The sequence below is a fragment of the Chelon labrosus genome (assembly GCF_963514085.1).
Source record: "Chelon labrosus genome assembly, chromosome: 8".
NCBI lineage: Eukaryota > Metazoa > Chordata > Actinopteri > Mugiliformes > Mugilidae > Chelon > Chelon labrosus.
Genome location: NC_140358.1, coordinates 14,046,849 through 14,071,201, shown reverse-complemented (window position 1 = coordinate 14,071,201; position 24,353 = coordinate 14,046,849). Strand labels below are relative to the sequence as shown.

Below are 24,353 nucleotides of genomic sequence, written 5' to 3'. Positions count from 1 at the left end.
CCACTAGAAACATACAGTGAGCTTTTTAAATGAATAATGAATCCCCTGCTTTGAATTCAATGAGGTGCTGGTGTAAATTTGACACAAGTTATGTTGTGTATTTGTTTAGACATGGGCTAGGGCTTTACTGGACGCTCCGGACAGATAACATAATTATGGCCGTCGCTTAGCAACCACTCAAACTAGCCGCTTCACTTTTATTCTTATTATCATAAACCCGTAGTCGATAAATATTTAACACGGAGGTACAGTTAGATGTTATCTCCACAGACTGATGATAAAATGGCCGGGTAAAAGACAACATCTGTCTACACTAGTTAGCTTTTAGCGCCATTTAAATAACAACCGGAAGAGAAACTCGACCCCTCGTGGCCAAATGAGAGACGAACGGTTAACCATCACGTGAGGCCGCAGTAACGTGACTCTCACAAACGGGAAGTGGGAGAGCAGTGAACTTCTAATAAACCTCAGAAACACGGCTAGACTCCCCCGGTGAACAGGCTCCCGTCAGTCCCACGGTACGGGGCCGGACAGTTTAAAGGACGGCACGTCTGAGTCCAGCTGCATTTAGGACGCAGACCGGTAAGATGTTTAATATTTAGCTTAAATCTCCGCAAACTGTGTTGTCACATGAAGCGCGTTTTTTTTTTTTTTACCTTTTACCCTGCCTGCTGTTGACATGAATCCAGTCTTTGTTGTGCTAATTATTTTTTCTTCTCACTGAACATTGACAAGTTAGAAAGAGTTTAATGTTTTTAAATGTTAAAATGCGACTCCCTTTGTTTTTACATTTCCCAAGTTCAACTGACATGGTAGGCTAGTAATAACGAAACTGACCCAGGTCTGCATGGCACCAGAGGAGCCGAGGCTCTCTCCAGACTTTTACTGTGTATTCGTGGGTTTATAGTTATTATGTGAAGTTACACAGAGTCTTCACAAGTGTTATAATGTTTCACACACTCTCAGTTTTCAGTTTATGAGGAGCACACAGTTAAAATCACTGCAGCCTCATACAGCTTCAATGCAAAAGCTCTTTAAACTGATTTTATGTTGGAATTATCTCAGAGGGGTGAGGATTAATTTTCATTTTCATTTTGGGGGCTGTCTGTTGTTGTGCTACTGCAGTCACCAACGTCCCTGTAAAACTGAAGAAACACTTTTAAAAACAAATGTAAAACCATTTACCACAGAGTGCTTGTAACTCTGTTAGTTTTAGCCGAGTGAGAGTAATTAACTGGCAACCGACTGCATATTTCTGTATAAAGCAATGTTTTTAGTGTATTATTGAATCATTTTATTAACAAACGGAATAAAAAATTAAAAAAAAAAAACCTATGAGAGTCTAACATGCCTGTGCAAGAATGGAAATCCCACCTGACCGTCACAGTCAGGAGGACTGCACACTTCCCCTTTCTTGAGTTTCCATTAATAAGCTTCTGCATTGTTACTGAGAAGTTTTTATAGTCCCAGCTGAAAATAGACGCCACCTGGTAATTCTCCTGTTTGTGTTTTAGAAGAAAATGTAAATTTGGACTTGTTTCCTTGGTGATTTGCAGGCAGCCATGGGTTCCATGTTCCGCAGCGAGGAGGTGTGCCTGGTGCAGCTCTTCCTTCAGTCCGGCTCGGCCTATAATTGTGTCAGCGAGCTGGGAGAGCTGGGCCTGGTTGAGTTCAGAGACGTGAGTCACTTATTGCTCTTGGCTCTTGTTCAGAAATACTAATGGATTACCTTCACACTCTTATCCATAACATCTCCATATCTGAGTTCAGACAATGAACCGATGGTTGCGTTGTATCAGTGGGGTGCTGCTGCTTTTTCCTTCTCTTGAGTAACTCTTCTCTGATGTTTCAGTTGAATCCTAATGTCAACGCCTTTCAGAGGAAGTTTGTCAATGAGGTGAGACGATGTGAGGAACTTGAGAAAACCTTTAGTAAGTACTGACTCGTTGTTCCCCACGTATACATTTCAACATTCTTTATTCTTTAGTTTTATTGTTATTCTCTACCTGCCCTTTTTAAACTTCATTATCCGCCATTCAGCCTTCCTGGAGCAAGAGATCTCTCGCTCCATATCTCCACCCATGCGTGGTCCCCTCCCTCCTCCCTGCCCGACACCTTCAGCCCCTCAGCCCCGCGAGCTCATCACCATAGAGGAGGAGAGCGAGAGGTTGGCGAGAGAGCTGAAAGAGGTGAGCCCCTTAAACAAGACTATGATCAAAAGTCTTACAGCTTCTGTTTTCTTCTTAGCGTGAAGTCTGAGAAGGATGAACTCTTTTGATTAATGGGATTTGCGTGCGTTTCCTACTAGGTGTCAAGGAACAGAGACAGTCTTCGAGCTCAGCTGACGCAGCTCTGTCAATACAAAGGAGTCCTGACCAGAACGCACTCTCTCACGGCCTCACAAGTGGTTAACAACTACATTTCTACAACTGTTACTGTATTAGTATCACATTTGACATGTCGTTAATTTAATCAAAACTTAAACTGCAATAAAATCTCTTTGGAAATTCAGGCACCACCACCTGCACTGGAAAGCCAAGGTCTGTTTGATAACCGCCAAGATGTCCACCTCAGGTAGACCTCATTTGCAAAAAAATTTATATATGTTTGAATATGTTTATGTATTTGACTACATTTGTTTTCCATTGCGACTGCTCTCTCTCAGTTTTGTGGCAGGAGTGGTTCATCCTTGGAAGGTCCCCTCCTTTGAACGGTTGCTATGGCGAGCGTGTCGCGGTTACATTATCGTGGATTTCAGGGAAATGGAGGACCGACTTGAGCACCCAGACACGGTGAGAGCTCAGAGGCAGAGAGAAAGGGTCACTGTTGAAATACATAATGCGAAAGCTATTTTTAACAGATATCCCTGATGGTTTGTCACATTAATTGACACATTATTTTTTATTTTTTTAAATCTCCAGGGGGAAATGGTGCAATGGACGGTGTTCCTCATTTCCTACTGGGGAGATCAGATCGGACAGAAAGTCAAGAAGATATGCGATTGGTGAGAAAATCTGTGCACCGTGTAGTATTTTGTGTTTTTTTTTTTTTTTTTTAAGATTCAAATGCTCCTGTCCGTTGAGCTTGAATTTATTTTTGATTTCCTCATCACAGCTTCCGTACGCAGACATTTGCATACCCTGAAAGCACTGCTGAGAGAGAAGAAATTCTGCAGGGACTGCAGGGAAGAATTGACGATATCAAATCAGTGAGTATCTTTGCAAAATCATTTTGGCTTTTTGTTGCTACATTGATAGAATCACCGGCATTTTCCTTAATTTGCAACGTCTGAAATGGCATTTATTTGTAATGACAGTTATCCCTGTTTTATCATGTCTAAAATATCTCTTTAAAATATCTACTGTAATCCTCCTAAAACATGTCACTGAGCAACACCTCTCCTTTTTCACTTCCCTCTACTGTGCTCCAGGTGTTGTCACAGACCGAGGACTTCCTGCAGCAGCTGTTGGTGCGGGCTGTTGCTCTTCTGCCCCAGTGGAAGGTGCGAGTCCAGAAGTGCAAGGCGATCCAGTTGGTACTGAATCTCTGCAGCCCCTCTGTTACTGACAAATGTCTGATTGCTGAGGCCTGGTGTCCCACTGCCAAGCTGCCTGAACTGCAGAGTGCTCTGAGAGAAGGAGGGGTAAGACGACAGGGCCGCAGAAACACAAGTGACTTGACATTCATGAGTAAATTGCCTAATTTTGCTCTCTATTTTTATCTAACTCTCTTCTCCATCTTCAGAGGAAGAGCGGCAGTGGGGTCGACTCTTTCTACAACCGCCTGCCATGCTCCACCTCTCCACCTACTCTGTTTCCCATCAACTCTTTCACATCTGGTTTCCAAAGCATCGTTGATGCCTACGGAGTGGCCAGCTACCGTGAAGTCAATCCAGGTACGTCAACACTACAAAAATGATGTCCTCTACCATGTTTGGCAATTCGAGTTTGTTCAGGGTGTAGAAAGCTCGCATGTATGCATCTTAAGTCAATGTTTGTTTCCATGACTCTGCAGCGGTGTACACCATAATTACATTCCCCTTCCTGTTTGCGGTGATGTTTGGGGACGTGGGTCATGGTTTGCTGATGACTTTCGCTGCCCTCTGGATGGTACTTGAGGAGAAGGACCCCAAAATGAAGAACAACAACAATGAGGTAATTCAGAGGATATCCACCAAGTATTTCTTGTATTGAATGTAGCTTTGGTGGTATTGTATAATTTAGGGCAAAGCAGCAGCTCTTGTCCAGAAATTGTGAAAAACACATCACTGGTGCTCACACACATAGATGCCATAGTTTCCAGAAAAGGGTTTCTAGAGTTTTAGAAGTGATCACTGAAAGTCACCAATTAAAGTTTACTTTGTACCACACTTACAGGAATCAAACGTAACATATCATGGTTTCAAATTTACAATGTGGATTGAGTTGAGGTTTTTAGATAGTATCATTTAAAAGTTATCCTAGTGTTGTTGACATGGTTAAGAAACAAACAGTTGGGATAGTTTTAGGTATAAAAGTGTTTGACTTTGAACGCTGGATCCACACATGACCTCCCTCCTCTTGTGTTTCAGATCTGGAGGATGATGTTTGGAGGAAGGTACCTGATTCTGCTGATGGGATTTTTCTCTATCTACACGGGGGCCATTTACAACGAGTGCTTCAGCAGAGGCCTCGCGACCTTCCACTCGGGGTGGCACGTCCGACCGATGTTTGAGAAGAACATATGGAAGTGAGGATGCTTCAAACAGCCTTGCACAGCCGCTTCCTACTCATTTTTTCCTAAATAGTCCAAAAAAAACGTTGCGTCTTACATTTGTGTCATTTCTTCCAGTTCATCGGTCCTGGCAGGTAGCCAGTACTTGTCCCTGAATCCTGTTACCCCTGGCGTTTTTACCGGCCCGTATCCATTTGGCATTGACCCAGTAAGGCCGCAACACTCGCCACCTTTCAATCAAGAACAAACAACGCTGCACCAATTCTCAGTCTCTCTTGTTTTGTGTTGTCAGATCTGGGGCCTGGCCAACAACAAACTAACCTTCCTTAATTCGTACAAGATGAAGATGTCCGTCATCATTGGTGTCATTCACATGACTTTTGGAGTCTGCTTGTCATTCTTCAACTACTGGTAAGAGCGCTGCTTTTTTGATGTGTGTGTGTGTGTGTGTGTCGTGTGCACACCTCTACCACCGTTGACTTGCCTTCACAAACGCTCGTTTCCCTGAATCTGCTTCCCCCTTGCTGTTTATCTGCAGGCACTTTGGCCAGATACGGAATCTGTTCTTTGTGCTGATCCCAGAGCTGATGTTCATGTTGTGTCTGTTTGGCTACTTGGTTTTCATGGTGGTCTTTAAGTGGATTGTCTACACTCCTGCCATGTCCAAAAACGCTCCCAGCATACTCATCCACTTCATAGACATGTTCCTCTTCACACAAAATGCCGACAACCAGCCGCTTTACAAGGGACAGGTGTGTGGTTTGCTTATTTCTCCAAAATTAAAATATCACAGTTTGAACTCACGTTCTGCGTTTTGCTTCTGCGTCACATGACAGCCAGACATTTTAAGCATGCTTTAGTTTTCATTTTGATGAAAGTTTTCCAGGAAGTGACTGTTGTTGGTAGATGGCTGAAACCAACAAGGAAACCACATCACTGAAGATTTATTCTGAGTTAGATTGACCAACTCCGACTAGGTGGTATGCATAGAAGATGTATGTCCACGTTGACACATTCTAACGTAGTCTATATGGTAATTTACAGATTATTTTATGACTTTAAAATTATTAAAATGTCTTCTGAGCCGAAGAAACTAAGTTTAAAAATACCCAGACTGTGAAACAAGAAAGAAAATGATTGAACACATCCCTCCTTACACAGTCTGATGAGGTATTAATTCTATAAAAGGGCATTTTCATGCCCAGCCTACTCTTACAGCAGGGTGTATTTATAGCTGGTGGTATTGTCCTTTAACATTGCTTTCTTTTCTTCTAACTCTTCATGTGTAGGTTGTGGTGCAGACTGTCCTGGTGGTGCTGGCTGTGTGTTCTGTCCCAGTCCTCCTGCTGGGGAAGCCAGTGTGTGAATACATCTCATTCAAGAGAAGACGACGTCACACTGTGAGTCTGATTGATTGACCTTTAACCCTTTTGTATACTGTGAGTGGCTTTTCCTAACAGAGCTTTACATATCTGCAACATCAGGAGGAAGACAGACAACCACTGGTGTCTGACAATGGCTCCATCAACACTCGTCAGGGGGAGTTAGAAGGAGGAGCTCCTGAAGAGGAGGTAAAAGAAAAGCCATTTAAGATTAAATCTGGTCTATGATGCACTCTTGTGTATTTTTTTTTTTGCTCTAACAGCTTTGATTGTGTTGTTTGTAGGAGTTCGATACTGCAGATGTGTTCATGCATCAGGCCATCCACACCATAGAGTACTGCTTGGGCTGCATCTCCAACACGGCCTCTTACCTCCGACTCTGGGCTCTCAGTCTGGCGCACGCACGTCAGTGCCTAACACACACAGACACGATGTGTATCTTCATCCTCACATGATGCACACACACAAGACTTCCTCTATAACCTACTCATAGTATTCTGTTTTCAGTCAGTTATTCCTACACTCATGATATTAATTTTCCAGCCAATTATGGTTCTGCATTGCTGAGTTATTTGTGTCTCCACAGAGCTGTCAGAGGTCCTGTGGTTGATGGTCATGCGCATTGGACTGAAGTCGCAGGGCTACGTGGGATCTATTATCATTTTTGTGATATTCGCCTTCTTTGCTGTGTTGACCGTCTCCATCCTCTTGGTCATGGAGGGACTCTCGGCTTTTCTGCACGCGCTCCGTCTGCACTGGTACGTATGAGAGGAAGGAAGGAGAAGGGGAGCAGAGAGTTTTGAATTTTAGTTATTAGATTATCCAGACAACCCAGTGATCCATCCACGGAGTTTCTTCGGGCGGGTCTCGTGTCTTTTACTGGCGTGCACATTGCACTTTAGTTTGCTGTCTGTCACCTGACAGATGTGATTGAGGAGGTCCTGACTATGACTCAGCAAACCTCTATGGCAGTTTGTTTGCTTATTTATCTTGCATGCAAAGCTGATTTTTCTGCTTAAGGCTCGTGTTCAAGCTTAGAGCATCCACAAAGAAAAATGTATATATGTAATGTATGGTAAATAATCTGAAGTGAAGAAGAAGAAGGAGCTCTAACGTTCTGAGTGGTGAGACATCTTCAAGAAACTCAAGTCCAGTCGTTTTGTTTTAAATACTTAAACATACCATGACTTGGATTACTGAGGATTTTCTGATTACATTTTTCCTGAAAGTGGTGTAGTAGTGTGTTGGGGAAGAGATGTAAAGAAATAGACGAATATTATTCATGTATTGAAGTGTTTGTTTTGCTGTTGTGGGTTGACTTTGCTCGTCTCTCTCGCAGGGTGGAGTTTCAGAACAAGTTCTACAGCGGAGCAGGCTACAAACTCAGCCCTTTCTCCTTCTCAGCTCTGATCAACGCCTCAAATGCTATATGATCGACCAAACTGTTAATCAGAATTGCCGGACGGTTAAATTAACTTATGTAGCGCGTATCAGAATTAGCCTGTCTTATCTATGTTATTCTTTTGCCTGTAGGCTATGAAATTGATAAAAAAAAATCACTTGCACCGTGATCACAATGAATGATACAGACTGTTATTTTTGCATCAGTATAATTGAGATGAATTACAACCTTATTATCACATGAAGAAAATACTTTTGTATCCCCCTTGCTGATTTCAGTGTTACGTACTTCTTTCTAATTACTCTTTCAGTAGGTCAAGAAATAGCTGGTAATTGTTTCTCTCTCAAACACTTCATCAATGTTGAAAAGGGAAAGTACTGTACATCATTAAAGGATCTGTTCTGCAGTATAAGGGAATGTGTGATTGTTGACTGGGTGCACTGGACGGATTGATCAAATGACTGCAGGGAATGATCTGAGTGGGTTTCATGAGCCAAAGACACATTCTTCCCCTCATTGTAATGTCTTCCAAACAAACAACAGGTATTTATTGATAGTTAGATATATCTTCTGGTGCCTTACTGGGACTGTTGTGGTTGCGTCGTGTGTTTTGGACAGATCATAACTTCTCCTTACTGTGCCACTACTATGTACACTGCAATGGTTTGTGTTTTTCTGCCAGTTTACACAAAAATATCTTGATTAAATTGAACCGAGATTAAACCAGAGTTCCTTGTGTGCCGTGATTTACTGAACAGGCTGCACTACCTGTTGCCTGTTCCCGTTGTTTGTATGGCAGTTACCAATGATGGAACAAATATTAAAATAATTAATTTATGTGTTATTATAAGGAGGAAATATGGCAACGTAATAATATCCAAGTAGTACCAGCATTTGAAGTTGTATTATAAAAGTAAACGTACCTACTAAGCAAAGGTATATCTTGCATCTTATGAGTACTTAATTAACCTTCACATAGAAAGACAAGGAGATGGTTTTTGTTGCTTTATTGTTAATATGTAACAACTATTAATACATATTTTGTAGGTAAAATCTTAAAATGCAAAATTAAAGAAGGTATTTGAAGGATTAAAGGTATTTGTCACGTCCAAATACTTTAAAATGCATTTAATAATATTATTTCTTTAATCTACTTCATTGCTTATCACTGCAGACCCTCACTGTAGCGCTAAAGATCAGAAACCTAAAGTATTTCTTTTTATTTTGTAAGAAGACGTGTGAGCGGAACCTTGAGTGCAGGCTTCTGTTTCTGCCCGCACTGCTTCTAAAGTGACACCACGACAAATAAACCGGATATTATCGTAATGTCAAAGATGGCGCCGCACACGTCAGGGTGATTTCTTCTCTTGCCTAAAGAGTAAAAATTGTTTGCGTGTTTTTTAAAGACATAACGTTTCAGCAGACGGCAGTGCGCCGAGTGGAGTTTTGTTTTAATTGATGAGGTGAACAGAGCTGAGGAGGAGGACATGGCTTTGAGAGAAATAAGTCGCGGCGTGCGGCTGCTGATAGGTCAAATTCATCTATGCCGCCCAGTGGCTACAAGCCAGACAGGTAAGCTAGCTCCTTAAAATGATTAGTTTAATCTAGATGAGAGTTTGTCTCACAATGACTAACTGGGTGGCCTGTTGTGTGTCGGAACAGCTCGGTGCATGAGTCAGGCAGCCCCTCGGTCGGAACCCGTCGCGGATGAAAATGAAGCCGTGAGTCCGACCTTTGTGAACAGAAACCCCCGCAACCTGGAGCAGATGGCCCTGTCTGTGAAGGACCGAGGCTGGAAGACCACCTGGCCCCACCGCAAGTTCTACCACAGGTCTGTGTGTTTATGGATAAAGTACCACACAAGTCCCCCCCCCCCTCTTTTCTTCCACATGTGACGACAATGTTTTGCTAGTGATGTTAAAACGGGTGTTTTATCTAATATCTATAACATTTAACTTTAAAAAGGCAATTTCATCAATAGTCCAGAAATGGATCTTGTGTGAAAACTCCTCCCTGAATGGGTTGCCAGTGTAACTCAAGGCAGGGAAATTGTGACTGCTGCTGTTATCAAAGACACTATGGACGTTCATTAATACACAGGATTAGATGTAACAATCCCTTGTGACAAAATCCCAGGCAAAACACATTTAGAGGCCCTGTCCAGCTGAGAAATCCTAAAAAACCTACAGTCATATAATATGACACTTAACCTACAATCTAAATAAACTAAGTAAATGCTGCTGGCTTGTATGGCCCGCTCAGCAGCAGACGCTAACTCAAACCTTGTGAAATATTTGCTAACCAAATGCTACAGGCTAGCTTAACCTACAATCGAATTAAACTAAGTAAATGCTGCTGGCTTGTATGCCAGAGCAGCAGAGGATAATTCAAACATTATGAAACATAAGCTAACCTAACGCTGCTGGCTTGTATGGCCCGCTCAGCAGCTAACCATAGCTACCAAGCAACATGAAGACATCAGGACATATATTCACTCGTTAGATCATTAGGTACACCAGTGAAAACAAATGGATTATACGAACAGTCCAGCACTAAATCTTTTCTTCGTGAAAGTTATGGTGGATCTGTTGATTTAATTCTATTTTCATTTTGCAGGCTGTGGGTTTGTAGTGCTGCTGAATTGTGTTTTGCTGTACTGACATGTTTCTATTATTCAACCCCATTTTGTTCAGTGGGCTAGGGTAAATAACATTTTAGTATTTGATTCATTCTGGTTTTAACAGCACCACAAACCACATGATGATATGTATGATCCATAATGATCATACAGTTCAATTATCATCTTTCTGATGCAGATTCCACATTAACTGAACATAATAACAGTCATTTAGTGCAGGACTTCTACATTAGAATAGATTTGTCTTCACTCGTGTGCCTATTGAACAGGCAAGTGAGCCTATATTGTATTTATTTTGCCTTATTTCTCACGATATGAGAGACTGTGAATGCATTCATGCAACATTCCTGTAGTCAGTCAAGATCCTCAGACTTGGAGGAAGATGTGAGTAAAGAAAGAAAATGATAACTTGTTTCTTTTTTTCAGTCCTCTTCCTTTCCTCCCACAGAACTCTGCCACTTACGCTTCACTGTTTGTCCCTCATCTTTCAGGTTGATGTTCTCTCGCAGCCAGCACCACGTGACGGCACAGGTGTTCTCTCGCGACTCCTCTGTCCCGGTGCTGTGCTGTTCAACCAAAGAGTGGGCGATTAAGAAGGAGCTGGCTTCCACAAACTGCGTGACGGCGTGTCAGGCCGTGGGCGAGGTGCTGGCGCATCGATGTCGGCAGGCTGGCATCACCAGAATGGTGTACAACGATATCCCCTGGACATACCGCTCTGATGCTGTGAGTACACCCAGCACGAACGGTTGGAAGAATTTTCCCTCATGTGTATTTTGACGTACTTCATGTGTCTCTCTCTCTCTCTGGCTTTTCTCTTCTGCAGGTTCAGTCGTTCAGGGCAGCAATGAAAGAGGGAGGAATCATCCTCAGCGAACCCAGAAGGAAATTTGTCGGGACATAAGTTTAGGCGTCATCTATCACATCTGTTGTTTTGTATAAATATCTTCGGCAACGCTTACTTCCTAGTTTTTTTGAATCATTAGTGACATCAAAACTACAGTTAATAAAAAGGATCAAAACGTTTGATCAAAGGAAGGAAGTTTGTCCCTGTGCTTTGTCTCTTGTGGATAAAATGTTTCTGAACATAAGCTGTTCTAGTCTTGTGTTATTAAACCAAGTAATAAAGCGTCGGGTCGGGGTATAATCATTTATTTTTCACTCAAAGTGCTTGTAAACAAGAGTGAGGTGCAGACAGTGGGGCGCTTAACACAACAAGACGTAGACACGTGAACACAATTTGTTCTGAAAAAGATTCACTGATCATTTCCATCATAGTACAGCGTGAAGTTGGCTCAGGCGGTGGGAACAGAGTGTGTTGTGGGATTATAAAGTGCGCGTTTAACTTATTTTAAAAGTGAGCATGCAAGTTAAATGATGGAAGCTTGAGCTCAGGTTCACTGGGTAAGAAAACACCAGCACAGAATAAGAATAATCCACATCAGCACTGAGTATGTTGAATAATTTATCTCAAGCCATTCAATGTCTGTAAAAATACAAGAGAAAACCCTGAACGGTTTCCTTTCACAGGTTGCTATAAAAACTCAAAACATGCACCCAGGTGATCAGCAATTATGTGTTGATACATACACGCTGTGTGTACGGGATGCGCATACATGCACAACCTCGGGAAGTCATATTTAAGATGACCATCAGTCAAACCAAGTGATGAACGGTACGAGAGAAATACAACATGTGGCCCCCACCTCGCATTAAAAACCCTAAAAAGAGCGGTAATAGAGTCGTATTTCATTCTCACATTGAAGGCACTCATGCAGCCCTGGTGTTAAGATAAATAAAATCAAACGGGTGACTATGCTTCTCCACATACTGACATGATAAAGATTTATAGTTAAATATATTCATTGGCACATAGGAATACGTAATTTGGCAAACAGGCGTGTGCCATAAAACTGGCCCTGACGTGGTCCGTAATGCACAGCTTAGATACAGTGAAACCCTTTAGGGAGGAGATGTAGGACATTTAAAACGGTCTACCGTGGCCTGGCAGCATACAGCCTTGTATTTACAGAGTGAAAGAGAACAGTTATTGCATAGAAACCTGTTGATAGTAGAGCTAAAGAAGGTCAGAGGGAAGAGACTAACCGGTTTGTATGCGAGATATCTTCTTAAAAACGAGTAAAAAAAACCATAATAATACACTGAAAATGACTTCAGCAATCAGATATCCTGGCTTTTACTGGTGTAGCAATACTGCAGCAAGATTCTTATCAAAACGAATGAAATCAGTTGTTTTTACTATGAGCCGAGCTACGCAATGAAAAACCTGCAGCATATAAATTAAAACTTCGGAATCAGTGTATAAAAACCTTGGCATGTTCCCAGAGCTCACTTTCCTTCTGGTTTTGTGTCCTTCAGGACGTTCCTACTCTGTGCCTCCTTTACACTCCCGGCTTGTCCATCTCTTTGTTCACTTCAGGGCTTGCTTTGTTCGGCGTCCGGCAGGCTGCGGGGTTCAGGTGAAACGTCCACGCACGCCGTCTGGTGAGCAAGCGCTCGTCGCACGTGGCTACGCCTCCGCTGCGCTGGAGACCGCATCGGGCTGCCAGGCATCTTTGGAAAAAAACAGGAGTAAAATTTCAAAGCTGCTGTTTTTAAAATGGATGTAATGATAGCGGAGGTGCAGACGGAAATTGCAAGAAGGGAAAGAGAGGAGGACGATTTGCAGCTGTGGTTCAATTGTATGTCAGCCTCTCAGAGCTGTTGAGGGAGCGCTGACACTACATTACACAGTCAAGCCCGAAATTATTCATACCGCCGTTTCAATCAACTCAACAGGTGAAAAACAGCAGCTCTCTGAAGTTGGTTTGTGGACAGTCATGGCTAAGACAAAGGAGCTCACTGAGCACCTGCGGCTGCGCAAAGTTGCTGCTCACAAGTCAGGAAAGGGCTATAAGGCCATAGCTGAATGTTTTCAAGTTCCAGTGGCTACAGTGCAAAGTTTTATTAAAAAATACAAGATGTTCCGCACTGTGGAAAATCTCAGAGGACGTGGTCGGAAGCCAAAAGTGACACCTGTGTTGGCCAGGAGGATAGTGAGAGAGGTGAAAAAGAATCCACCAAGGCCATCCTGGTGAATCTGGGCTCTGCTGGTGACAACGCCTCAAGGCAGACAACGGACACTGCACACTGCTGGGTTCCTAAGATGCAGACTAAAGAGGACGCCGCTTCTCGAGATAAGGCACCCAAAAGCCTGCTTGGCCTTTGCAAATGCTCATCTGGACAAAAAAAGAAGACTTCTGGTCTTCTGTTTCATGGTCAGATGAAACAAAAATTGAATTGTTTGGCCACAATGATGTATCCTTCATTTGGCGTAAAAAAGGAGAAGCTTCAACCCTAAAAACATCCCCACTGTCAAACATGGTGGTGGGAACCTAATGCTTTGGTGGGTATTTTTCAGCCAGTGGACCAGGGAACTAATCACAGTAAACGGCACCATGACAAAAGAGCAATACATCAAGACTGTCAACAACAACATGAAGCAGTCTGCAGAGAAACTTGGCCTTGGGCACCAGTGGACATCTCAGCACAACAACGACCCAAAACACAGCAAAAGTGGTTAAGAAATGGTTAGTGGCCCAGCCAGAGTCCTGACTTGAATCCAATTGAGAATTTGTGGAGGGAGCTACAGAGCAGGGTGATGACAAGGAGACCCTCCAACCTGAAAGAGTTGGAGCTCATCTCTAAAAGATGAATGAGCAAAAATACCAGTGGAGACATGCAAAAGGCTGGTCAGCAATTATAGGAAGCATTTGATCGCTGTAACAGCCAACAAAGGCTTTTCTATTCATTATTGAGAAGGGTATGAATAATTTTGGACATGCCACTTTTTGTTCATATGTAAATAAAAGCTGAGAAATAATTTTTCCCTCAGTGATGCCTCTTGTAAATTGTCTTATCTTCTGGGAGACGCCTGTGTCATTTCCAATCAAGAAAAAACCTTGCTGGTTGAATAAAAGTAACTTTATGTCAAAATTTGGCAGGGGTATGAATAATTTCGGGCTTGACTGTATTTTGAAGTGGCTGGACAATTGTTACACTTTAAATCAACTAAATGGAGACATATGGTATCCTTCATTGTCTTTGCATTAAAACAGCATCAATAGAGAAAATTCTAAAATGCAAAGCAGTCACTTCAGCTATCAAATGTTTGTCCTTTACTTGAAATATAATTTTAGGGATACCATCATAATCACTCCAAATTTAAATAAACAAAGAGGAATTACAGGAAATATATTCACTCACATATCTCTTATCTTATCTTTCAGAGTTCATTTTGAAAACAGGTTCTTCCACTTCCTAATCTGCCATTTGAGTGAACAGTTAAAGGAGAGAGAGCGGGAGAGAGAGAGAGAGAGACCGGTGCTCATTTACCTGTTCATGTCCTTTATCCACATCATCTAGTTCGCTGATGGACTGCATGAGCGAGAAGAGGTTCATCCTGCCGCTGCGGTTAATGCTCGGAGCGACCTTGAAATTAAAGTCACACAAAAACACAAGTAGCTTCAGGTAAACTGCGCATCAGAGAGAGTAAAAGACACTGGGGTCAGGCAGTCTGCTTACCTTTCCTGGTTCGCTTACAGTGATGACAGGACCTGGTCCCGTCTGCTCAGGGTCCTGGGTGGTCGTGGACTCGGAGGAGTGCTCTCCAAATACCTGGGTGTGTGTGTGTGTGTGTGTGTGTGGGAAGTTAAAACAGTTAAAGCATAAACATAAAAAATGGTCAGGAGGATTTAAAAGAGGTGAAGTAGCTACCTCGTGGTCTTCCTCTGAATCATCCTTTTCATCTGGACTGCCGAAATCTTCCTCATCAACTCCTTCATCTTCTTCGTCTTCTTCGTCTTCCTCGTCTTCCTCATCTTCCTCATCTTCTTCTTCCTCTTCTTCCTCCCCTCCTTCCTCCTTGCACACGGTCTTTTGTCTTTGGTCTTTCGACTTTCGCCTCCAGAGTGCGCTGTGGCGCTGCTGGCTGAAACCATGAACGAACAGAAAACACAGTGTCATTTCAGAAACCGGGACCAGTTGGTTATTGTGGAGCAGAGCGCTGAGGCCTGACCTCGCTTTGAGGATGCCGTCGTAGGTCTGGAGCTGCTTCATGAAGCCCTCGTTGGGCTTGATGATGGACCGGCGGTCCCTAACGTAGGCCAGAGCCACATCCAGAGGCCAGCGCTGTTGCTTCATGGCATAAGCGATCACCGTGGACGCAGAGCGAGACACGCCCATCTTACAGTGTACCAACACCGCCTGCCCGCTCTTCCTGTGAGACGCAGAGAGGAAGAGAAGCTCGCTGAGTGCTTAATAAAATATGGTGGGATGACTTGATCCCCTGATGGAAAGTACAGAATGACGTGGTCACCAGCTTGACATGCATTAAACTTTAAAACAGCTGGTAGAGACACGCTGCTAGCAAATGCGCGGGGCCTCTGATAAATTAGCAAAAGCAACTGACTGATCAGTTGGACAGATTCAAGAGAAGACTGCAAACTTTGACATAGAGTCCAACAAACTGAAATTGGAAAAAAATACAGAAGTGGTACTTATCTCAGTCTGTGTAGACATATTATGCACAGATTAGACTGAATGAGAGTCTAAGACAGAGTGACAACTGAAAACTGACACTAATGTCAACTTTTAAGGAAAAACGCTTATTAATCTTCTGGTTGTTTTAGAGCAGTGCTACTAAGAATAAAGTGATTAATTTCCAATCTTTATTAGTTAAATTCACGTACTCTATGTGGATGTAAGTATATCTCTATGCATGTACGGATACACATACAGTAGGTACAAATATTGGTGTGGATAGAGTATGTAGTCTACATATGGATAAATGCACCTATCAGGTGTAACATTATGACCACCATCCTAATACTGTGTAGGTCTCCCTTGTACCTCCAAAACAGTTCTGACTCATCAGAGAATGGACATGGGTCTTTGGGTCCTATGGGTTGAGGATAGGGTCCTCTGTGGATCAGGCTTGTTCCAGTGCATCCCATAGATACTTGATCAGTTTGGGATCTAGTTAATTTGGAGGCCAGGTCAACACCTTGTGCTGTTCTTCATGTTTTTTTTAGTTGTTCCTAAACCGTTTTTTGTGTGTGTGTCTGTGTCAGGCTGCATCCTGCTGGGGATGGCTGCTGACATCAAGGAGTGTCATTGCTATGGGGTGGGGGTGCCTGGTCTGGTCTAGGTGGGTGGTACATGTCTGAGAAACATCCACATTAATGCCAGGTCCAAAGGTTTTCCAGCAGAACATTGTATCGTCACAAGATGCTCAATGTTATTTACTTCTCCTGTCATAATGTTGTGGCTGATCGGTGTATTTTCTTTCATTCTGTGTGTGAGACCAGGTTTGTCACTGACAGTATAAAATAGTGAAACTGATTGACAGCTGTACACAAACCTTTGATTATCCACGTTAGCATTCAAAAATCTAATTTCTCCATGTAACTAACTCTAACTCTCTGTCAAGGCCTCGACTACCCCTGTGATCTCTGGTGCCCCTGGTAACCCCAACTTGTTAATAAAGCGATTAGAGGACTGAGAACACTTTCCACTGTGTTCATTAAATATGTAGCAGCCAAGTTAGCTTAGCTCACGGTAAAACACCTTGGCTGGCTCTGTTAAATGGTAACAATTCATGACTTTGTGCACCCACATAACTTACTGTTTACATAATAACAGCCTGGCAATTAGACCGAGAAACAGGTGGCAGGCAGATTCTGGACAGATCCAGGCAACATGTTTTTGCTCCAAGCTAAGCTAATTAACTCTATATTTAACTCCAAGACAGGTTGGATCTTAACAACAGACTCTCGGCAACAAAGAAAACAAGCGTATGTGTCAACAAAAGGTCAACTCGAGCAGTCAGAATAATATGAAAAAAAAATTGATTTTTAATTCCTGATGATCAAATGGTTGATGCAGAAACATGACAGACGTGTGCTCTTGTAATCTATAACAGACTGTTTTAACTGTCTTGTTCTGTGTTTGGTGTTTCAGGTCTACCTTGCAGTGTTGATGAATTTGTACGTGTCTGTCCAGTGAGGGAGCAGATCGGTCGCTTCCACATCGTACACTCTGATGTTCATGTAAGTGAAAGACTCTGGGAAAAAGTTATCAATCTCCCTCGTCACATTCAGGATGTAGCCCACGCTGAAAAACACACAGATGAAAACTCTGAGCCGCAGCGGTGACTCAGCAAAACACAATGCACGGTTCAGTATTACCCATGTCATGAGACAATAGAATAGAGGGATCGCTGACAATACGGAGAGTTAGAGAGAAGGGGGGCAGGCAAAAACACTGACTTGTTTTTCTGCAGCTCCTCAAAGTTAGCTGCGTTCCACTCAGAGCCCTGGAACCAGATAAAGAAAGGTTCAGTCAAAGGTTCAGAAGGCAAGAAGCAGCCTTCCCTATCGCTGTCAACACAGATCTCCCACAAAGGGGAAGTTACAGTCACATGACAACATCCTGGCGAAAGCACACTTCCGTCAGTTCCCTGACCCAAGCACAAGAGAGGGCTTCGTACCACGGCGGTAAAATAAACCCAACTACTGTATTTAAACCTGGACAATCACTCACCAGGTAAAGGTAGTCAAATATTTTGGAGGGCTTGTCCATCTGAGCCATGGTAACAAGGATCTCATTGTCGATGTACTCGTTGTAAGGTCTCATGTCAAATCCTATCCGGGTCTCCAAAGCAGCATGCACCTAAAGTAGCAAAACAAAGCTCAAATCACGCGGTCGCTCACACGCTCTCTCATTTCTGATCCATTATTTTCCTGCGTCGTGCTCTTATAATCTTTTCACAGCAACTTCCTCTCTCTATGCGTATGCACAAGTCTCACCATTTTAGATGTGAGGTTGTCCAGGTCTTCAGTCCTCATGATGTCTCTCAGATGCTCTTTGATCAGAGTCTCGTTGGAAACTCTGTCCGCCGAGCTTCCCGTACAGCAGAAGTTTAACTTTAGTACAAGTTCACAGGTACGCACAGGCAAAAGATACAGAAGGCCAATTCCTTATTACTTCTACATTTGTAGCAGTACTACGCTGAATTACCAGTTTGAGGTACAAGACTTTTTAGGAACTGGATGCTACTTTATACTTTTACTGTACTACATGTGTAATATTGTATTTCACCCCAGACATCTGCTACATATATGATATGCTTGGTCAGCTAATACAAATAAAAGCATAAGCACGGACATTTAAACGGAAACAGCGCTTACCTCTGCCCATTATTGTCCCTGCGGACCGACTCCAGGTCGTTCATGGCCTCCCACTCATTGAGGCAGAAGCGATCAGACTCGATGTGATGGTTGTAATGCTGGGCCCACTCCAGCCCACTGCCCGGGATCACAGCTGCCTTGACCGCCCGCTCGCAGCAGCCGTGCAGCACCTGCAGCACCGACCTAACAGCAGCAGGCACGGTGGTGGGGGGGGATTACAAGAAGAAAACGTCAGGGAGAGGCTACAGAAGCGAAGAAGGTATTTATCTCAAAATAAATTTAGAGCTGTGCAGTCGTTGTTGGGGTAATTTAAGAAGCGAGGCGCTGAATTCCACTGCAATATGTTGGCTTTAACACCAGCGGCACTCACCACATTGTCTGCATGGATACCGGCTTAAAAATTCTAGTCTCTTCTGCTGAGGTCACGCTGAAGCCGCTGCAGAAAAAACAAAAAAGACAGTAAAATGAGCGCGGATCATTTTCTGTGCATAATTTAAGAGAAAAAAAAAAAGAAACAAGGAAGCAACACTAGAGTAACAAGAACCATAGATGGACTACAGCCTAGTCTGACATTCAGTAGAGACAGAGACAGAGAGAAATTATTCAGTGTAAATTAGTGAGTGATAGTTCTTGAGATTAAAGAGTATGATGGAAATGTTAGGACGGAGAGAGACAGAGAGAGAGAGAGAGAGAGAAACTAGCACAGTCGGAGGTGTGATGAGGGTGATCATGCTGGTGTGACAAGGCAACCCATCAAAGCAACTCGCATGAAACTCAGCATGCGACAGCAGATTAGTTAAAACACAGCAGTTTCCACACCATGTCAGCCAGAGTGTTTTTATCTCTCAGCTGCAGTGCCCTTCTCTATATCCTCCGAGCATCAGCGGCTAATGAGTCACCAGAGACCTGACGAGTTTATCCACCAACACTGAGCTTTAATGGACATTTGGTGATCTGCGTAGATAAGCTGCACTGCGCTGTAGATTCATTAGGACCTTCTGTGGCTAAACCTTCACTGACCAGAGAGAAGCTAGCCACATTTTACATCCATTTCATTATAATAACACATGACCTCCATGCTTATGTAAGGGCCTGAGTGAGTGACGGGACCAGTTGTAATTTATGGAGAACGATTCAAGTCCATAAATAAAGACATTACTCACTCACATTATCTCTGGCCAGAATCCCAGCCATCAGCCTGCAGAGTCTGTGCTGAGGCACGCTCGTGTTTTTACACTTTCAAGTCCTTTTTTTTTTTTCAATGCTTCTTACCCGTCTCCATCCAGATACACTTGTGTGTCGCTCCATACTGGCAGAACGAGGCCGATGGTGCAGCGGTCACTGCATAAAGGCGAGGAGGACATGGAAGACAAGGGAAGGAGTTTGACTTGTAAAAGCTGCGACAAGAAATTGTTAAGCGAGTCGAAATCTTATCTCGTGCACTCCTTGCGGAACAGTACACCGGCTTCTTGGTTACACGCACCTGTCTGAGCTGGGGAAATCCATGCCTAGCAGGATGCTCTCTTGTTTGCTGCCCAGCGTGGAGACGACGATCAGATACCTGACTCTGACCGGGCTGCTGGACTCCAGCTGCACCGCCTGCAGGACGATAGGATCAGAGGGACGAGACAAAACTAGTGGAGTCAAATAAAATGAACGTGCAACAATTCGCAGTTTCCTCCAAAGTCTAACGCTGCCCAACCTTATCTGGTTACAGGCGGTATAAAGTATCCAGTGCAGTTTATTTTTCTTGGCCTTCCGGTAAAAATCTAATCTTGAAGTGAATGTTGTGTTTAAAGAGAACTCAAGACACTGGCTATTGTCCACTTAAAGGACCATATCTGTGCTCCTTTTTAATCTACGTTTTAGCTCATTACCTTTAAACACTGCATATTTAACATTGCTTTTTTTCCAAAGCAAACATTAGGCTTTCCATCAAAGTTTCACAATGATGTGCAGCAATACAGTTGAGGGTCCAGTTGTGCATTCAAGAGTTTGAAGGAAACTTGTAAAACCCTCGAATTTAAGAACTGACTGTACAAGTTAATGTTAAGTGTGATGGATGACCCACGTCAGCATCTGAGTGATGTTCATGTTTTAGTGATGAAATAAATGTGGAAGCTGCCTTAAAACGTATTGTTTAATCTCAAAATCTGCAGAAGTCTTTGGAATGTGTCGGTAACACAGTTAGCAGTCAATGGGCTGAAACAGGAGAAGGTGGTTTGTAGATGTGGCATTTCACTTACGCGCTCACCTTAAAGCACTGATATGCTGCAGCCACGTCGCTAAATACAGAGCTCGACTGCCGAACTGAGATGTCTCAGTCACAGCACGCCGGCCACAAACTGCTGCACAATTCAAATTTCATCAGGTGTGATGGTGGAGGTGTTAATATTTAGAGCGCCTGTTGTGGTGAACCGAATCGTGCTTAATCTTTTGTGAACTGAACCAATTACACGTTTAATCCTCAGGAAATTTAAGAACAGAGGAATGTATTATTCTAATAGTTTGAACTGCCCACAAAAGGGTTTTTGTTGGGGATGCGCCATTCACATTTGTCTCTCTTAAGGGTATCTGCACATAACAAGCAACAATGAGAGACTAGTGCTCTCTGTCCTAACTTCTTCCAAAATAAGCACATCACTTCACTTGAATCACTTTTTTTTTTTTTTTTTTTTTTTTTAATATGAGGCAGCATAAGGCCCTTAAACTTAAACCAGCAAATAATTAATAAACCCCAATATATCCTTAGGTCTTCTTTAAATAATAATCTGATGCATGAACTCACGCAACATTTTTGAAATACTTTGCAGCACGAGTGTAGACACGTTCCCTCACCAGCTTCAAAGTATCTTCTGGTCTGAGCTGTTCAACCATGGCATGGAGGTGTCTGCGCCGCGTGTCTGACGCTGCGCTGTCCTGCTTCACCGGGGAGGTCGGAGTGTGAGAAGTCTCCTCGTGAAGGCCCGCGCTCTCGTCGTCTTCCAGCAGAAGAGCCGCCCCTTTTATGAAGGCAAAGCTCTCCCTAGGGACGGACAAACATCAGTGACGGGCACCGCTGCGATCGAGCAGCTGGTTACATTTTGTATGGAGTGTAATGAAATGACCTTTCACAGCGGGGCACGGGTGTATACCTACCTTTTCTGAAGTCTCTCTCTTCTTTGGAGGAGTTCATCCTTAAAATATAAAACAAATCACAAGAAAAGGCTCAAGCAGACCGGAAGACGAAACGCATTTAGCCACTATTAGATTTTGTGTGATTCAGTTTGCGTGTACAAACCTACAATATATTATCTTTTTGTCAAAGTAATTATGTGTTTTATAATTATTTATCTATTATAAAGTTTCTGTTGTGCAGAGTATTTGTAGTTATGAGAAAGAGTGGTATATGTACACACCTAAGGATGGTCTAGCTGTAATACGCTAATTAATATGAGAAAATGTTACACACCGTTTCTAATACTTGTAATTTATTAAAGATAAAGGTGTCTGAAAGACAGTAACAAATTTCTGGGAACACTGGAAACAGTGATGTTTTAACTCTTGCTCACAGTTAAGATGCAGTAGTGAGGGGACAGACACAGAGAGTGATATGGAAGCTACATAAGAGGGGGTTGGTGAAAAACAAACAGAGAAACTGTGGAATTAATGAAGAAAATGCAATGAAATTAAGGAGAATGCAAGGCAGGGCAGGGGAGGGAGAAAGAAACAAGGGAGAAGTAGCAGTGACAAAAAGGGTTTACAGAGAAAGAAACTTGAGACAGTAACATTACCTGTTACGCAACTGACAAGTCCAGACACAGTCAAGAAAAAAAAAAAAAAAAGAAATTAAAGAGGAGAAGTGGGCAGGAGCCAAGGGAGGAACGATGAGGGTTTGAAGAAGAAAAAAAAAAGAGAGATCACAAGTTTAGATAGAAGAGTGATTAGATTATGTGACAAGATAGGCAGAAAAATGAGACTTGGAACCACAGTTAAGCAATTTATGGTTTAGCTTAGCGATGTAAAAAAACAAAAATAACCAAAAGAAAAAAAAAACAAGAGTACAAGCCAGGCTATTTGACGTCACACTAACTCAATTTCATGATGACAGAATGTAAGGTAAGATGAGATAAGAGAGACAGAAGCTGACAATACAGTGTTTATATGTATCCACCAGTGGCAGTGAGCATTTAGACGGATACAACGCGATTTAATCAATTCCTGACAAGGTTGTGAAGAATGCGAGCTAAATCACGTCAATTGGCCCTGTATCTGAGACACGATTACCCTGTAAACCTATCAGCGCAATAGCATCGCTGGCAAAAACTGAAAAAACAAAACGGTCTTGTTATCGTTCAGGCAAATGTGGCGATGGTATCCACAAAAGGGGCGCGCTCAGGAGCGGCAGAGCTCCCAGGGCCCCCGGCGGGAACAGCTCGCAGCCGGTAGACTGAATCATTCTTTGTAAAGCAAAAAGTAAACAACTTCATACTCGAGGATACAACGCCAAGTGTTTGTGCACAACAACGCGGTGGCATGACTGAACTCACTGGAGCGGTGGAGGTGGACGGGATCCTGTGCAGGGTCAACAGAGCCATCGCACGGTACAGGTTTGTCTCCGCTAAACCTGCTGCTGCTTCTGGCAGGCTCAGACAGGCTCTGCAGGTTCCTCAGCCAGAAGAGTAGGGTGGGTGGGGTGAATACTAGTATTTATTCTGAAATGACACGAAGATATTTGGGTTAGTTTACGTCCAATAAACAAACTTCGTATGGCGCACGTTTTAAACGGCTTGAGCAGGCCAGGTGTCTGGTTTGAGGAGGAACTGAAGAAATACTTTTACAGTGGCGTTTAAACTAGTTGACGCAGAGTTGTTACAGTTACCAACGGACTGATATCAGGGCACGTGCAACCACAGATTTATGGGACTCACCTGATTTTTGCATAAATGCAACTGAGCACCAAAGGTTTGCCTGTAATTTCCATCCTTAGGTTAACATGAAGTGCACCATCTTTATGTAGTTATTTAATCTATAAAAAGTAATTAGTTCACAGTTTGCATATATATATATTAACAGCTGAGTTTATGCAAATCTCCCCTCAAAGCCACAGAGTCATTATTCACACATACAGGATTAAAACTGTATTCATTTAACGCCACACAATCTTTTATTCTCTACACAGTGACAACACAATAAAGGAAAAGGACAGAAACACAATTGAAAAAGCATAAAAATAGGATAAAAGCTGTCATTTACAATAATTTGACAAAGTACAGTCTTAAATTGGGGGTGTATCCAGCAATATCGACCAATAAAATATAAAATGACATACCTAAAGTTTTATTTTTTTATTTTTAACAATTTGCACAGCCATAGTCGTTTAACACAAATGGTGCAACCTGGTCGAAACCTTCCCATACAAGGTCCCTCGGTCTGTTTACCATCACTTTCAGACGGTGGTAACGCCTGCATTACATGACAGCAGACATGGCTTCAGCTCGTTGCATACAGATAACGCACACCGACTCGTTTCCCGGAATTGTTAACACATGAGCAATCTTAACGAAAACGTCCGATATTGACAGATGAGCCAAAAACAGACCTCGGTTCTAGTGAAACCACAGCCCACAAGCTAGCGGCGGTGTGCGCGTTTAGCCTGTTAGATCCAGACCCAGTTAACAGCTGGCGGCAACGTCCACTGCTGCGCTCACCAAGGCAACACAAACGCATATAAATACCCTAAAGAAGAAGACACTTTCCTCACCTTTAAAAGACGGCGTCCCCCGCTCTAATTTCCAGTTGTTTTTCTTGTATTTTTTTTTTTTTTTTTTTGGTGCCTGGTTGCTTGTTCCGCACCCGAGCGCTCCTTATTCCGCTCTCTGCTGCTTCCGAGGGTGAGGAGGACTTCACCATTTACAGCCGCGGCTGCTGCTCCTTTGGAAGAGCGTTCACCACCGAGTTGAGCCGCGAGCAGGAGGAGACTGTGACGT

At 43.0% G+C, this 24,353-nt stretch overlaps 3 protein-coding genes across 4 annotated transcripts; 2 read left to right on the top strand and 1 right to left on the bottom strand.

Moving 5' to 3' along the window:
* The first annotated feature begins 348 nt into the window (after positions 1-348).
* Positions 349-8,265, top strand: tcirg1b (T cell immune regulator 1, ATPase H+ transporting V0 subunit a3b). 2 transcript variants are annotated; one of them, XM_084549744.1, is made up of 21 exons: positions 349-582; positions 1,557-1,679; positions 1,853-1,931; positions 2,041-2,189; positions 2,309-2,404; positions 2,513-2,574; positions 2,666-2,792; positions 2,922-3,004; positions 3,115-3,208; positions 3,431-3,643; positions 3,745-3,895; positions 4,015-4,154; positions 4,571-4,728; positions 4,831-4,921; positions 5,006-5,124; positions 5,252-5,465; positions 6,003-6,113; positions 6,198-6,284; positions 6,380-6,500; positions 6,682-6,853; positions 7,435-8,265. In XM_084549744.1, the coding sequence occupies exons 2-21, from the start codon at positions 1,563-1,565 to the stop codon at positions 7,526-7,528; spliced, it is 2,478 nt and encodes an 825-aa protein (XP_084405870.1). In that variant the 5' UTR covers positions 349-582; positions 1,557-1,562; the 3' UTR covers positions 7,529-8,265. The 2 variants fall into 2 exon arrangements, with proteins under 2 accessions (XP_084405870.1, XP_084405869.1); XM_084549743.1 differs by having other exon boundaries at positions 2,309-2,407.
* A 541-nt stretch (positions 8,266-8,806) lies between these two features.
* mrpl18 (mitochondrial ribosomal protein L18) lies at positions 8,807-11,441 on the top strand. Its single transcript, XM_084550560.1, has 4 exons — positions 8,807-9,069; positions 9,160-9,328; positions 10,627-10,861; positions 10,962-11,441. The coding sequence occupies exons 1-4, from the start codon at positions 8,985-8,987 to the stop codon at positions 11,037-11,039; spliced, it is 567 nt and encodes a 188-aa protein (XP_084406686.1). The 5' UTR covers positions 8,807-8,984; the 3' UTR covers positions 11,040-11,441.
* A 146-nt stretch (positions 11,442-11,587) lies between these two features.
* LOC311492311 (protein phosphatase Slingshot homolog 3) lies at positions 11,588-24,346 on the bottom strand. The gene is made up of 17 exons (XM_084550557.1): positions 24,128-24,346; positions 22,914-23,078; positions 21,523-21,560; positions 21,223-21,409; positions 19,868-19,983; positions 19,657-19,725; positions 18,755-18,820; positions 18,385-18,567; positions 18,004-18,097; positions 17,738-17,866; positions 17,464-17,510; positions 17,162-17,308; positions 15,213-15,413; positions 14,912-15,125; positions 14,720-14,812; positions 14,531-14,626; positions 11,588-12,709 (listed from the first exon to the last, which is right to left on the bottom strand). Exons 2-17 carry the CDS (start codon positions 22,959-22,961, stop codon positions 12,572-12,574), a joined length of 1,866 nt encoding a protein of 621 aa, XP_084406683.1. The 5' UTR covers positions 22,962-23,078; positions 24,128-24,346; the 3' UTR covers positions 11,588-12,571.
* Positions 24,347-24,353: the final 7 nt, after the last annotated feature.

Excerpts from the sequence above, each read along its gene's own strand:
- LOC311492311 (XM_084550557.1), bottom strand. The coding sequence starts at position 22,961 with ATGGCTCTGTTGACCCTGCACAGGATCCCGTCCACCTCCACCGCTCCA. Across the intron at positions 21,410-21,522 it reads AGAGAGAGACTTCAGAAAAG|GGAGAGCTTTGCCTTCATAA; the intron begins GTAGGTATACAC and ends GTCCGTCCCTAG. Across the intron at positions 12,710-14,530 it reads TGGATAAAGGACATGAACAG|ATGCCTGGCAGCCCGATGCG; the intron begins GTAAATGAGCAC and ends TTTTTTCCAAAG.
- tcirg1b (XM_084549743.1), top strand. The coding sequence starts at position 1,563 with ATGGGTTCCATGTTCCGCAGCGAGGAGGTGTGCCTGGTGCAGCTCTTC. Across the intron at positions 2,190-2,308 it reads TGGCGAGAGAGCTGAAAGAG|GTGTCAAGGAACAGAGACAG; the intron begins GTGAGCCCCTTA and ends GTTTCCTACTAG. Across the intron at positions 6,285-6,379 it reads GAGGAGCTCCTGAAGAGGAG|GAGTTCGATACTGCAGATGT; the intron begins GTAAAAGAAAAG and ends TGTTGTTTGTAG.
- mrpl18 (XM_084550560.1), top strand. The coding sequence starts at position 8,985 with ATGGCTTTGAGAGAAATAAGTCGCGGCGTGCGGCTGCTGATAGGTCAA. Across the intron at positions 9,070-9,159 it reads AGTGGCTACAAGCCAGACAG|CTCGGTGCATGAGTCAGGCA; the intron begins GTAAGCTAGCTC and ends GTGTCGGAACAG. Across the intron at positions 9,329-10,626 it reads CACCGCAAGTTCTACCACAG|GTTGATGTTCTCTCGCAGCC; the intron begins GTCTGTGTGTTT and ends CTCATCTTTCAG.